Source organism: Egretta garzetta, unplaced genomic scaffold, assembly GCF_000687185.1.
Source record: "Egretta garzetta isolate BGI_Z169 unplaced genomic scaffold, ASM68718v1 scaffold271, whole genome shotgun sequence".
In the NCBI taxonomy this organism is placed as follows: Eukaryota; Metazoa; Chordata; class Aves; order Pelecaniformes; family Ardeidae; genus Egretta; species Egretta garzetta.
Genome location: NW_009258669.1, coordinates 6471127 through 6485837, shown reverse-complemented (window position 1 = coordinate 6485837; position 14711 = coordinate 6471127). Strand labels below are relative to the sequence as shown.

The following is a 14711-nucleotide window of genomic DNA, read 5'->3' as shown; positions in this document are numbered from 1 at the left end:
AAAAAACCTAACAAAGTGCATGTGATTTACTGCAGGGGAAAAAAAGTTATAGCCCCAATTAACAAGTTGGATAAGGCACCTTAAATCTTAGTAACGAAATAGTTGTAGTTTTTTTTTTTTTCCTTGTAATATGAATGCTAGCTAAAATGTACACAACTAAATGTAGAATGGTTACCACCTCAGAAAATACTTAGGGCAATTATTTTATAGCCGTTCCCCACAAATCTATTTTTAGGCTCTATCAGTGCAAGTGATTTAAACATGCCACACGTATCAGGAACTAAACACTTGCATACATAAAATATATCTACATAATATCTACAAGATATACAATACATGGAGCTTTATGTATAGATTAATCTATTTCATAGTGTTTACAGTAAGACAATATTTAGATCAACATTTCAAGTTAAATGGATTAGGCAGAGCACAAGATACTGTCTGAACAGAAACTTGGGGGACTGGTGGGGTGTTGGGGTTTTTGGGGGGGGAAAGGGGGGTATTGACATGCTTTCAAGTAAGTTACACCGGGACTGTTAGTCCCTTTCCCATCACTTCAAGAAGATATTTCTGCTAGCCACATTTGATTGACAGAGGCCTGCTAACACAGCAATTCGCAGTAACAGTAGCTTTTTCTGTGTATTTGTCCTTATTGACAACATTTTAAAAGCTCCTTCAGAAGCCTTGCCAATAACTTCTGAAAAGGCAAATATTCTCCAACCTCATAAAGTATTCCAAAACTAACTAGATACTTGTATGAAAATATTTGCCAGTAAATGATTATCCAGTTCAAAGCTGAAGACAGGTTTCTTGAGAGCATAACAATACCATTTAAGCATCAGTTTCACTTTCATAATAAATCATTTGCTTTGCAAAAGTACCTGCTGGTATTAAGTAACAGGAGAAAAATTTAGACTACTTAAATCTACTCTACACTCAGTTTTGTGTAATAAGGAGTTTCAGGATAAATATTGAATCTGTCAGTGACCACCTACTTTGAGACTGCATGAACCTTGTTACCTCATCAAGACAACCTTGATGAGGCATGTAAAAAATTTAGACTAAAATCTAAAGCTACACCAGCATTTTATAGCGAGTTACAGTACAAGTAGACATGCAACATGAGAACAACTATTCACATTCAACTGCTTCAAAGTAGCAAATACTCAAAGCGACCACATTGTATAGTCATGGTCTAAATCCAGTCTCTTTGTGCTTCTTTGCATAAGGGAAACCAAGGAAGTCAGCAGAGATACAAACACCTACGTGTAAAACCAAGGAAAAGAAATGGTATCTATCCCCTTGTTTTCAAATTTAGAAGGAAATTAGCATTTATACTAGTAAACATTAACCTCTTCCTCCCACTCCAACAGGACAGTTGCCAAGATTAACACTCTAGCATCTTTTAGTAAATTGTGGTTTTCCTGTTGTTCTCAATAAATCTTAAAGGAACTAAACCTATCTGGCTCTTCAGGTTAGGATCTTTTAATTTATATAATTAAAAACTCTTACAAAAATACATCATTTGGAGATGCTAATAAAAATACCTCCAGTGCTGAACATATCTATTTACTACACTACTTCCAGTATTTGCATCCCGATCTACAGAGATTACACTATACATAAAAGGTTCGTTCCTCCTTCTAACACACTAACACGACATACTTCACAAAAAGAAGTAAAGCACTTGTATAACCAGTACCACAAGCTTTAGCATTAAAATTCAAAGGGATACTTGTCACAAGATTAAGCATTTTTTCATTGCACTTTTCTGGAAGATAGTCATGCACTCATTATCAGCATCTAAACAAGTGAAACTACAAGCCAGCTGCCGCTGGTCTGGTCCAATGACATCAATGTAGTGGTCTAGATGTCAACATTTGAAAAGTATCCAGGTCACTTCAGAAGGAATCAGTTTCATCTTTATGGAGTTTATTAACAGCAGCTTAGCTGACAGTAAGTGTGGCATAATGAACAAAGCAGAACTTTTTTAAAAGACTCTTTTCCTGTTGCATTATACCCTCAGATCCCCGTTTTTTATACAGCCAGTTTGCTATTCTGAATCATCCACTTCCATAAAGATGTCACTGAAAAAATACTCAGAGATTCTGGTTGGCTCTTCTTCCTTCTCTTGATCTTTAGCACAAAGGTGTGGTTTCTCAGATGGCTCATTACTTGGAACCTAGTAGAAAAAGAAAAGGCTGCTCTTAACAGTCTTAATCTATTTGTGTGAGTGCGTATATGCACTTCAGCTTCCAATTTAGATAGGAAGTTTAGACAAAAAAAAATCCAGAGTTTACTGAAAATGGGAAACAAGTAGATATACGTGCAGAGAAAAAATAATTTAGTTCCTTTATAAGTTTCCTAGTCACACACAAGTCATGATTTATATACTGGAGCAGATACCTCTCTCAAAACATGAATATTACATACCCACCTACCCACTCCTGAAACAACTAATGCACTGTTCTTCACATCTCAAAATGCAAGGGCATTCAAAAGTAAACACGTACCATAACTGCAGCATGAGCAGCTACATTCTCATACTCCACAGGTGACGATGTGCTTGTAGATGGAAGGGAACATGATTCCCTATCATCCTTGGTGGATGGAGTGGGTTTTTTTAGACTTCGCTTTGGAGTCACAATACGAGGTTTCTGGATCTTCCCTCTATTCCCTTTGGTATTTTCTGCAGATTCAGAACTACTTTTTTTGCAAATTAAAGATAGAAATCCCAATGGTTTTCGTCCTCCCCTGTTCAAAACAAATACAGTCAGGATGTCATAGGGTTGCTCCATAAAAGGAAGATGTAAACAGTATTACAGGAGCCCAATTCGTTACACAGTAAGGAAACACACAACTCCGAGATCTATGAGAATTCCAAAAAAAACATAACCAAAAAGCCATTCTGAGAAAGGCCGTTGTATTACCGAATACTCTGGCATAGGAGTTTTTTGAAGAGTTACAGACTCTTGACAATCTCTAACCCTGAGAACAGGAACCTACTATTTGATACTAAACTAGAGCCTGTAACAAGCTACGAGATCTTCAGAAAGGGATTGCAAGAAGAATGGAGACATACTCCCCAAAAATGAACTGAAGAGAGCATCCTTCATGTAATCAATGGAAATAGAAACTCAATTCCCAAGGATGGGACCCACAGCAGACTGTCTTAAACACCAGAAAGAAGACTATCTGCTGCAGGGTTTCAGCGTATTAACAGCATCGTACCTAGTACCAGTGAATTTACGGAAGTCACAGTGATGAAGGAGGTACAGACAGTTTCATGTTGTTAAGAGTTTACAACTTAGAAAGTAAACTGAAAGGGAAGGATTCTGATGTTAATGCATCATTACCCAATTGCTGTGGATGTCCCAGATGTCACTAACCAGTTTTGGTACTCACACAAGCATAATGAAAGAATGAACAACAGGATCCAAAGAGACTAGTGGAGAACCACAATCAAAATCAGTGAGTGCAAGAGCTATAAAGAACAGGAACTCAAACACTTAAACATTATAGAAAGGTACATTAAAAAAATCCACAGTCAAATGGATAGATAAGAGGAATATCCTCTGAGCTGTCAGGATTGAAACTCCTTTGGGGAAACGACACATCTTAAGTCAGTCCTAAATATCCAGTGTGCCAAGTACTATGCCAGTCACAAATCTTATTGGCAGAAGGACAAAAATCAAAACAAGTGGATGGGTGCATATATCACAACATTAGACTGAGCGAAGGAAAACAATTATCCAGATCATAGCCAACGGATGTCTGCCTCACAAGAGGCATCTGTCAGTGTCTACATAGACATACCATACATCAGTAGTGTACCTTGGTCAATCTGCTGGTTTAATGAATAAAATAATTCAAATTTCAAAGCAGACAGTTTGATTCTTTCTAGTTTGCTGAAGAGGATAGATCCTGTAGCTCTTAGCCATGTAAGTCACAAACAATGGTACTGCCCTTCTTGTAATACTAAGTGTAAACAGGATGTAAAACCTCAGTACAGAAACAAGGTCTTTTTTACAGAAAAGGCTGACAAAACATTATCACATATATACCTGAACAATGGAGGTTTTGAAGATGATGCTAGGCTTCCAGTATGTTCCAACTGTCCAGATTCAGGCACATCCCCCTGCCTTCCTTGTTCACTTATTTCTGCTTTTCTGTTACATGTTAATCTGGACATCACCTCCTCTTCCTGTTTGGGTGCTGAATTCTCAGGTGGTGCTTTCCCTAAGTTCTCCAAAGTCTCAGCATGGCTTCTGTCAGCCAGTGGTGACATAGACTCAGACACCAACACAGAGGTAACCACTTTTTCCTTTGCTGAAGACTCTGTTTTTTGAAAAAGATTCCCTGTAAAAGGAGTTGAGAGTCATTCAAGGACTTCAGTTACTTGACTTCAGGGATAACACAACAGCCCAAAAGACATGTATGATGTTAAGATAGCTTGCACCATTACAAGAAAAGGGCTAAATTTCTGTTCAGTTTTTTTTGTAATCTTATTTTTTGAAGTCACCACTAAGAATTCAAAGTTCACAGTCTATTTTTAAAGTCTGTAAGATCTTACAGATGTTATGGGGGAAAGTTGGAAAAGCTAGTAGAGGTGTGCTTTTACAGCACTACCATGGAACACAGTCAAGTCATCTAGCTGTTCAAGCTTCCGCGATTTCCCTTTAAAGTCTTTTCCAGGGCTCTGGAAAAAGTAGTTCTCCAAACTCTTCACAGGCTCTGATCACTAGAGATCGCATTGTCACCAATTCTGCTTTCCCTCTAATTCTTCAGAGGCAGGTTAAGCTTTCAAACAACTACATTGTGCATGTATTTTTTTAAAAGACAAATACATAATAAAATAAAATAATTTGGTTTGGTATAGTGGTTAAAATATCAGTTAATACCCTTGGTTATTAGCGCTCTCCAACAGGTGGAAATATTTGCTTAAGAGAAGATATCACATTTACTCCAAAAAACCTCCTAAATTTCACAAATAGACTAGCTACAGCTATGTTTTTAGAACCATTATTAAATTAACAGACAGTTATGTAATCCAACATATCTAGTTTAAAGCAGAAAACATGGAATGGTGGTATTAAGGTATTACTGGGAAAATTTGTTCCTACTTTTATGTTGGATAGCCTCAGACAGGACTACTTCACAACAACCAGCATTAAACTGTGATGTATTATGCATTTACATTCTTTATATTTTGTTTTACGAGTTTAAGTCTACTTACCAGAAGCTATAATTGGAACATTTGTGGATTTAATTGAATAACCCTGTATTTAAAAAAAAAAAAAGTTATTTCTCTGTTTCTCTTAATATACAAGAGATAGTTTAAAGTTGATGAAGTCATACCATGCGTGTGCAGTTCTAAGAACAGCACTGATACAGAAGACATGTTCAGTGCAGTACCATTCATCACTTAACACATTTCCTGAGCAGGCTTTTCAAGGTGTTCTTATGACAAATGACTCAAGACAAGGATGTCAAGATGAGAGGTCAAGGAAGGGAAAGGATTGCTATCCAGTCCTTCCTAGAAAAGCTCTCTGAATCATGTAGAGAATTAGCACCTGTTCCCTCACCTGGATATGCTACACAGTCTTGGCCTACTCACAAAAATGAACCAGTCACTGCCACAAGCTGTGTCATATTCTAAAAGCACAGAGGGAAGCTGGAAACATACTGGCCAGTTTTTATTTGCAGCTTATTCTCTTACACTAATACACGCTATGTTAAAAATGGTGGGAACATATCTAACAGTTTCTTCATGTAACAAACACCATGAGGAATCACAAACTTTGTTCAGTGGACCTAGACAGTCTGCCAGTCCTGCAGGATACACCCAGAGTTTCCCCTCCTGCAATGTCATTGTTGGAAAGGCCATGGTGAATGAACCGAGTAAGACATATTGCCAGTCTGCCTACTAGGAAGCCTAATAAAAAAAATCCTGAGAGCCTAAAGGTACTCCAAAAAATTAATACTAAATCAACAGCTCAAAAACTGTTGTAGAGTTCAAAATAAAAAGCAATCTATGGGCATTGATTTTTCTTTTAAGTTGTACAGGTAGTATGTTTTTAAGCAAGTGACACTGTTAAACAATAAACATAATTAAAATGCTCATACATGTTATGTAGATACATGTTTTGCATCTACACTATGCATAAAGGTTCACTTACCAAATTACCAGCTCACCTTATGAGTGCTTTCCAAGTTACTTTCCACTACAACAGTAGACAGAGTTTTCTTGGCAGGAGGAAAATCATTCTCTTCAGGCTCAGCAGCTGACCTTTTTTGAGCTGTCTGCAAATTTGGGACAGGCTCTATTGATGCACTCTCCAGTTGTTTGGTTTCCATACTGCTGTTTAGAGGTGCAGCAAAATCATCAGCTGCAGTTGTCAAGGATCCAATGCTGTTTATACATAAAGTCATTATCATGATGGAACAAGAAGCCAAAATTTACCTTGTGTAACATTTCTCTATGGAAATTACACATGGATCTACAGTGATAGTCTTTCTTGCTTAATGTCAATATTAACTTCAAATGTACTAAGAAACATTTTGCTGTGCTATCTCGAGTTAGAGAATTGAGTTTTTCTAGTCATAATTGAATCCAGTTACTTTAGAAGCGGTTCTGTTTGAACTCCACTTGATATTTTCATAAAATGTAAAAATATGACAACCGATTAACTGCCCTAGAAAACCCTAAAATACAACATTATTTGCACGCACAGTTAAATCTTCATCCCCATGGTCACACCTTTTGGCACAAACTCAGGAGAATGATATCTGAATTTATGTCCACTGTTTATCATGTTCTCCAGAAGACCATCTACACTAGAAATTTGGAAGAGCAATTAATAAGCAGCTACTTTACAAAACTGTTAAAGTACTGTAAAAATGCAAACATGCCAATATTTCTCATTTCAATTACTTTTCACTCTAACTATCCATGACAGAAGAGACTCAGGCTAGACAAATTAACTAAAATGGAACACTTGCTCTAAAGGCCGACACCAAAATCCCAACTAACTAAAACACTAACTTTAAACAACTGATGAGATCTTTCTCAAATCAGATTAGAGCCCTTCTCACTTTCTTAATTCTCTGACCAGTCTGCCAAAATTATTTCCTCTTGCATTTCTTCTTTTGAGAAGTTCTAATTTGTCATGCACATTCAGGGAACAATCAAGGTTCACTGAAAGTGTTGCACTTTTCTCAAAAATAAAGCATTTACCTCTCCACTTCAGTCACGCTTGTGTCATTTGCATTTATTGGGCTGATAAGTATTGGGGCTGGTAGTAATGGTTCTGAAGTTTGTTCCAGCAAAGCAGATCCATCAAACTCTTTTGAGTCAGCTGGGATTTCCACCAACGTTAAAATGAATGTCTGTTCCTCCTCTGGACATCTATGATCATCACTCACTACTATATTTTTTTCAGGGAAATAAAGAAATAACAAAAATCTGTTATTCGAGTTTGAAATTACACTGTTCTCCTCATGCCCTCCCTACGCTGAGTAATTATATTTTAAGCACTCATTTCTCCATGGAAAAAGGCACTGGGGATATTCTTGAGACAATCCGCTTCCTTTCTTCTTAGATGAGATATGCATTGTCACCCCCTGGAGCCTATTCATTGCAGTGGAGTCCTGATTACAGTTCAGAATGAAGAATATTAAATAATGCCTAATAGGGATGGAGCTTTTTAAATGGGTGTTCTAGCATTAAAGAACAATTCGCAGTTTAATTAAACTTTGTGTATTGGTGGTCAAATGGCCCTCTGTATTTAATTGCAACTGTCAGGTATTGAGACTTATTACTTTAAATGGCAGGAAGTCTGCTGTTTTGATGGTAAACAAAGATTTTTTTTCTCCTCACTGTGGACTTGCAGAAGAGGACCTGAGAAGTATAGTCTTGAATTTACTAAGTGACAAATATAAATAATTTAGTCAGCAGATGGACATTAACAGATAACTGCCAACTGCCATCCGTTAGAATGAATTTAAGGAGAGAACATTTGTAAACTTTTCAGAAGATGGAAAACAACAGTGCTGCTCCATTACTTAACACAGCTCTTATTCTTGATGATGTAAAGCTGCTGTTACTCAGTCTCAACTCACTTCGGTTCTTTATCTAATTAAAGATAATTTAAGATGCTCCATCTCAAGATGCTTGCAGTAACAGGGCATAACAACAGATGTCTAAGAAGAATTATTAGCCCTGTCTTTTGCACATGCTCAGGAGCTGCAACTTTGGACTGCAGTTTCCATGTAAAGTCAGTATTCTGGGCTTCCGAGACGGTGATTTTCCCATACCTTAGACTAGTATTGGTTCCAAACCAGCTCTATTTCAATTTGTTTTAGTGAAAAGCAGCCATGGCCTTCATAGCTTTCATCACATCTAATGAGTTAGGAGTTAATCTGCTGACTCACTACAGCTAACAAGGGAAGTCTGGTTGTTTTCTTCCTTTTTCTTCCCCTCTTCTCCTTTCTCCCCTGCGCTACACTTGCACAGTCCAGCCCTCTTACTCACACAACTCGCAGTGGTATTCACTCAACAACTTCGTGAGATACTATAGCTTACTAAGCCAGTGGAAAACTACACAGATTCTCTCCCTTGGTCACGTTCAATTTTTGATGGATAAGTGAGTCAGAGGCTCATAAAGGGCTCTAACAACTGCTAAACCTAGCATGAGGTAAGCAGCAGGAGCTCACAGCAGGGAGGAGAGAGCAAGAAGTCTCCCTTCCACTGATATTTAAACTTAATGAAGTGCCATTCAAAAAGTTCCCAAGTCCAGTGTGTGTTAAGAGGCTAGAGAGGAGAATGGCACTGTGCTGTGGGTCATTTTTTTTTCTTAATGAAGTAGATTGATTAATCATGAAAACATTTTAAATTCTTTTATTCATCTTTGTGCAACCACAAGATACACAAGTGTGGGCTTTTGCTAACTTACAATATTAGCATGTCATACCTGAAGTCTCTTCTGTGGTGCTTATGCATTGTTGCTGAGAATCCTGAGCACAAGCTTCCTTCTAGAACACATTGGAAATAAAACAAGTTAGTAAGTCTAAGAAATAAGTCTAGAAAACAGGAAAGAAAGAAAGCATGTCAAATGCTGAAGAGCCAAAAAATTGAATGACATCATCATAATAGTGTTTTGTCAGCTTTTACTTCTAGCTATTTTAGGTTGAAGGATATTAGCCTGGCAAGGACAAGAAACACTTGGGCAATATAAAATTTATATGCAACTCATTGTCTGTATTGATGGTTTTACAAAAGAAATTTATACTTCCTACAGCACAACTCTGTCAGAGATGACTCACATAGTAAATTGCTCAGTGGCACTAACAACACAAATTCCCCCAACCATTACAAAACTACTGAGTGCCAAAGAAAAACACCAAGCTCTGCAACCCATCTATCCTTCCCTTTTATGGCATGTGCCTTTGCTAAAAACAGGAATGCTCCACTGCAAGTTGCCTCTTCTCACACTCTTTGCTGGTCCTGTAAGAGCCAACTCATTCTTGTACCTTGCTCTAACAAGAGATCAGCATTGACATGTCAACAGGTTGTGCTGGGGAAACAAGCTACTACCCATCAGCTGTGCCACCATAACTGCATGTACATTGATCGAAGAAATAAAATACTTCTTGTTTATATTAGAACAGGGATACACAAACCACTGCAAAGAAATGCATGTGAAAGACACTGTTTGTCCATGATAATACCCATGTAAAACTCTTCACTGGGTTTTGAAATTAATGGGAAAAAGTATAGCAAAGGATGAAGTATGTTTTAAACAAAGGAAATGAAAGTGACAATGAAAATGCTGCATCTGGCAGCGACATTTAAACTTAATTTTAATTTAAACAAATGTAACATAAGAGGTCAGACTGAATTAACATCCAAGTCCTAGGTAACTTCTTCCATCAAAACTCTTTAAAGAATTGCTCAAAATTTTGCCGATATATTCATCACTTATTGCTGAAATGCTACAATCTGATGCTTGCAAAGGTTAAATTTGTCTGAAAGATTAAATTTGGTTATGCCTTTGCAAAAAAGAAAGTTTCATTCACCAGCTGAAGTACCAGATCTTTAAAATGGGTGAGTACATTTGTACTGAAAACCTCTTCCTTTACAGAATTTCAGAAACTGGGCACTTCTAGACTGTAATTAAATTCAGTTCTTTACCTGAGTGAAGTTGATTGTGCATATATTGTGGTCAGGAAGACAAGGATTTTGCTCAGGGAGTCCATCCACAGAACTTTGATTTGGATAATCCTCTAGTCCAAGGTGAGATTTTTCAGGCTTTGGTGATGCAGGTCCTAAATCTCCTGAATTTCTACAAGCATCTCTTGTCTCTGTTCTGTAAGGTATATATCTAGTTAATTTGAAACCAAATGAAGATAACCTATGCACCGGGTAAATCCAGTATAATTATTTATTTAATATGAAGCTTATGTAGTTATAGAGAAACAGGGCACCTGTTTAAAAACATCATTCTACTAAACAAAATGCATAATCTTTGAACAAGTCTGCATAAAGTACTTAAAGAAAAAGCCTTCCTAACAGCACTAATTGAGACTTTACTACTAAAAGCATGACCAAGCAGGAAGCCTTACAAACTCGTTAACATTTCCAAATTGATCAACTCCTTAACATTTCCTTTCAGACACAGTTTCATGGGAGACAATTAAGCAGCAAGGCAATTACTAAGTTCTGAAATAGCAAACATAAGTTAACATTTTACCTCTAAAAGCTGTAGGACAACACGCAAGAGAAAAACCTTAGAAGTCTAAACTGTACAATTAGGAGCATAAAACCACACAGTATCTGCAAGCACACTGTCTCCATCACAGACGCATACTACACACACACTTCAGCTGCATATTTTAAGAGACTTCAGGAATAAAGTCAGTATTAACCAATGATTCCTCCTACCTCTCAGTTTTGTCTACTTGCTTGATAAGTTCCATACTTCCAGTTGCAAAATCATGAAGAACTGAAGAATCACCTGCAGCTGGTCTGACCTCTTCTAGTTCCACCTTCTGCATTTCTGCAGTACCTTTCAGGGTTGTGGACTCTTAAGATACATAAGAATAAAAATTAAAATAATTTTTTGTGTGTGCATGTGTGTATATATATATGCATATTATTTTTACATATAAGGCTTTGTATATGAAAATGTATATATATATATGTAGATGTATACTAACAGTTTTGTTGTATATGTACATGCCATACAAATAACATATAAACATATCTCATCTTGCTTTTGGTACGTTGTGCTTTTTGCCAGTGATATAAAGATAATTAAAGAGTTTGAAGACCACCTTTTTTTGAACTGCTTTAAGAATACCAAAATAGTTCTGTATAGCTCCCCCTATGGGAAAGACAGTAATAATAGAAAAAAGTACACTGTATTATACTGTATTTCTGTAATAGGCAGTCCAGTAATTTAAGGGCTTTCCAGGTAATTGAAGACGTGTACAGAAAAACTGCTATTCAGATTCCATCTAATTTTATGCTGAAAGGTATACTTATATATAAAACTATACCATAAATGGATGCTCTCTGTTACAGTGGTGATGCATCATCTGTGAACATGAACGGAAAGTGAAGACTGCTTTCAGCTTAGCTTTGTTTCATTAAGAGATGTGAATCCATCACAAGGAACCATTTTCAGAAGAAACAGGCTTACCACTTTGAACTTGCTCTAGTTGTTCCACAGGTACATTCGTATTAAGTGACTTCTGGATTATGTTTTCATTGGACATCAGTACTCCAAAGTCTGGCTGAGGCTTCAGGAGTCTGCCTCTTGTCAGGCTCATACTATTCAATGTAGGCAAAGAGCTATCACTGCAAGTAAGAAGGAAAAATGCCATCAATATAGTTCTTGATTTTTGACAGTTAATTATGAGATGAAATTCATATTTCCAAAGATCACTGTGCAGAGAATAGATAAGAGATGGAGTAGATGAGACAATGCAGAGCTAAAATACAAGCTGCAGCTGGCAGAGAAGACAGAAGACTATTTGGCAGACCAAAAAATAAAGATCATCTGGGAATCTGAACAGGCAGGTATACTACAAACTAGGATGTTCCCTACCAATATGTACTGGGTTTGCATGGCAAGGTTTTGGTAGCAGCAGGGTTACAGGGGTGGCTTCTCTGAGAAGCTTCTAGAATTTTTCTCTGTGTCTGCCACTGGCCAAGGCCAAGCCAATCAGTAACAGTAGTAGCACCTTTGTGATAACATATTTAAGAAGGAAGAAAAGCCTGCTGTGGAATAGTAGCTGGAGAGAGAAGAGAAGTGAAAGGACATGAGAGAAAACAGCCGTGAAGACATCAAGGTCAGTGAAGAAGGAGGGGGAGGAAGGGCTCCAGGTGCTGGACCAGAAATTCCCCTGTAGCCCCTGGTGCAGCCCATGGTGGGCCAGGCTGTCTCCCTGCAGCCCATGGAAGCCCACAGTGGAGCAGATCTCCACCTGCAGCCTGGGGAGTACCTCACACTGGAGCAGGTGGATGCCCAAAGGAGGCTGTGACCCTGTGGGAAGCCTACGCTGGAGCAGGCTCCTGGCAAGACCTGCGAACTCGTAGGGAGAGAAGCCCACACTGAAGCAGGTTTGCTGGCAGGGCTGGTGAACTGATGGGGGATCCACACTGGAGCCATCCGCTCCTGAGGGACTGCATCCCATGGAAATGATGGACCCATGTGGGAGCAGTTTGTGAAGAACTGTAGCCTGTGGGAAGGACTCATGTTGGAAAAGTTCGTGGAGGACTGTCTGCCATGGGAGGGACCTCATGCTGGAGCGGGAGCAGAGTGTGAGGAGTCCTCCCCCTGAGGAGGAAGGAGCAGCAGAGACAACGTGTGATGAACTGACCCCAACGCCCATTCCCGGTCCCCCTGCGCCGCTGGCGGGAGAGGAGGTAGAGAAAACTGGGAGTGAAGTTGAGCCCGGGAAGAATGGAGAGTGGGGAGAAGGCGTTTTAAGATTCAGCAGTTTTTATCCTCTCCTACTCTGATTTTGATCGGTAATAAATTAAATTAATTTCACCAAGTTGAGTCTGTTTTGCCCATGACGGTAACTGGTAAAACGATCTCTCCCTGTCCTTATCTCAACCCATGAGCCCTTTGACATATTTTTCTCTCCCCTGTCCTGCGGAAGAGGGGAGTGATGGAGCAGCTTTTGTGGGTACCTGGCATCCAACCAGGGTCAACCCATCACACTACAGAAAAAAATGAGTAATTGAAATATTTAAAAAACATGAGAAAACCAGAAATCTAACATTAACCATAATTTACTACCATGTGATCAATAATATAATAAAAGAACCACTGGACTTAAAGTATCTTAGATTATAATTTTTCAGAGGAGTATAATCTGAAAGTTTGGTCAAGCTATCAACAAGTTAAACAGTCTTTCAAATAATACATGATCATAAGCAGATTTTTTGTGAAAGGGTGTTCTATCAAGCTGTTTCAGCATTCACAAATCCTCGAACAAAATTAAAGAACATAAAGCATTAAAAAACATAGTGACAGAAGATCAACTGGTTCCTTGACATCCCTCTGCTCTAAATCTTTGATTTACACCCCACAGCAGCAGTCACAATTAAGCAATCTGCCTTGGCCAATTAGCTGTGAAGTACTTTAGGAAAATGAGCTTGCTAATTAACAGTGATCCATACCAACTAAGTTTGAATATTCTTTTCTCCACCACCAGGGTAAACTTAACTTCAGGAGTGAAGAACAAGTTCTACATCCCCAAAATTATACAACAACATCTCATAAAAGTCAGAAGAAAGAGACAAGAGGGTTTTTCCAGATTACATACCAAGTTACATAAACTGAAAAACCTTCACTAAAGCAAGACTGCTTGTAATTCAGAAAAAATGCTAGAAAGAACCTAGCAAAAGTAAGCACCAGAGGATCTCTCTCCCTAAAGAAAATGAGGTAGTAATTTAACCTGGTGTCTGTAGCATTCTTCTCAAAATATTCTTCGATGTCTATTGTTGTGCCAGTGCTTTGATCTTCTACCTTAATGTTGCTTTCACCCTCAGAAGGGACCAATTCCTTGGTAGAAGTGTCTGAAGAAAGTAAATACTGACTAGGAGTTCTATTTTGTTCGGAGTAGGCATGGGTTACAAGGCTACTGGCCATGTCCAACTCGTCTTGAGCACGTAACACGTGTGTCCATTCTGGTTAAAACAAACAGTATAGAAAAGCATAATTTAAGACTCAGATTTTGCATTTAGATAAAGCTATTTTACAGACGTTCAACTTCAAACCTCTTTTAACCAAGTCTGCATTCTCCAAAGATGCAAATTCAAATCCCAGGTAAATGCAGTCCTAAGATCACACTTTTAATAGTAAGAATGCAGAAACTAGCATTCAATCAATGAAAGCAGAAAATAAATTCTAAATAAAAGTCTATCAAAAACGAGACTAAAACCAGGCATTTCAGGTTGTAGCTAGTTAGGCAGAAAAAGCTATGCTTCAGGTTAAAGGCCCGAAACAACCACTGATAGTTACAGTCATTTAAGACTGATTCCTTTCTTTTGTCCAATTTATGTGACCAGATTAATTCAAACATGTCCTTCCTAAAACAGGTTTCTAGCATGGTGATGCAGTTGGCAGTATCCAGTAAGATGCCTTACTTTTTCCAGCCCAACTGCATTGCCTAGTCTCACTATGCATTAGAATTCA

At 38.1% G+C, this 14711-nt stretch overlaps 1 protein-coding gene across 1 annotated transcript in view; it reads right to left on the bottom strand.

Moving 5' to 3' along the window:
* The window catches only part of BDP1 (B double prime 1, subunit of RNA polymerase III transcription initiation factor IIIB), a 52441-nt gene continuing 37730 nt past the window's right edge, over nt 1-14711 (bottom strand). The window contains exons 32-42 of the mRNA XM_035888461.1: nt 13972-14203; nt 11703-11860; nt 10943-11084; nt 10193-10367; nt 8973-9033; nt 7238-7427; nt 6196-6412; nt 5237-5279; nt 4065-4359; nt 2514-2754; nt 1-2182 (exon numbers count right to left, since the gene is read on the bottom strand). Coding sequence (XP_035744354.1) covers nt 2054-2182; nt 2514-2754; nt 4065-4359; nt 5237-5279; nt 6196-6412; nt 7238-7427; nt 8973-9033; nt 10193-10367; nt 10943-11084; nt 11703-11860; nt 13972-14203 — 1883 coding nt within the window. The 3' untranslated portion in view covers nt 1-2053. The remainder of the gene's footprint in view (nt 2183-2513; nt 2755-4064; nt 4360-5236; nt 5280-6195; nt 6413-7237; nt 7428-8972; nt 9034-10192; nt 10368-10942; nt 11085-11702; nt 11861-13971; nt 14204-14711) is intronic.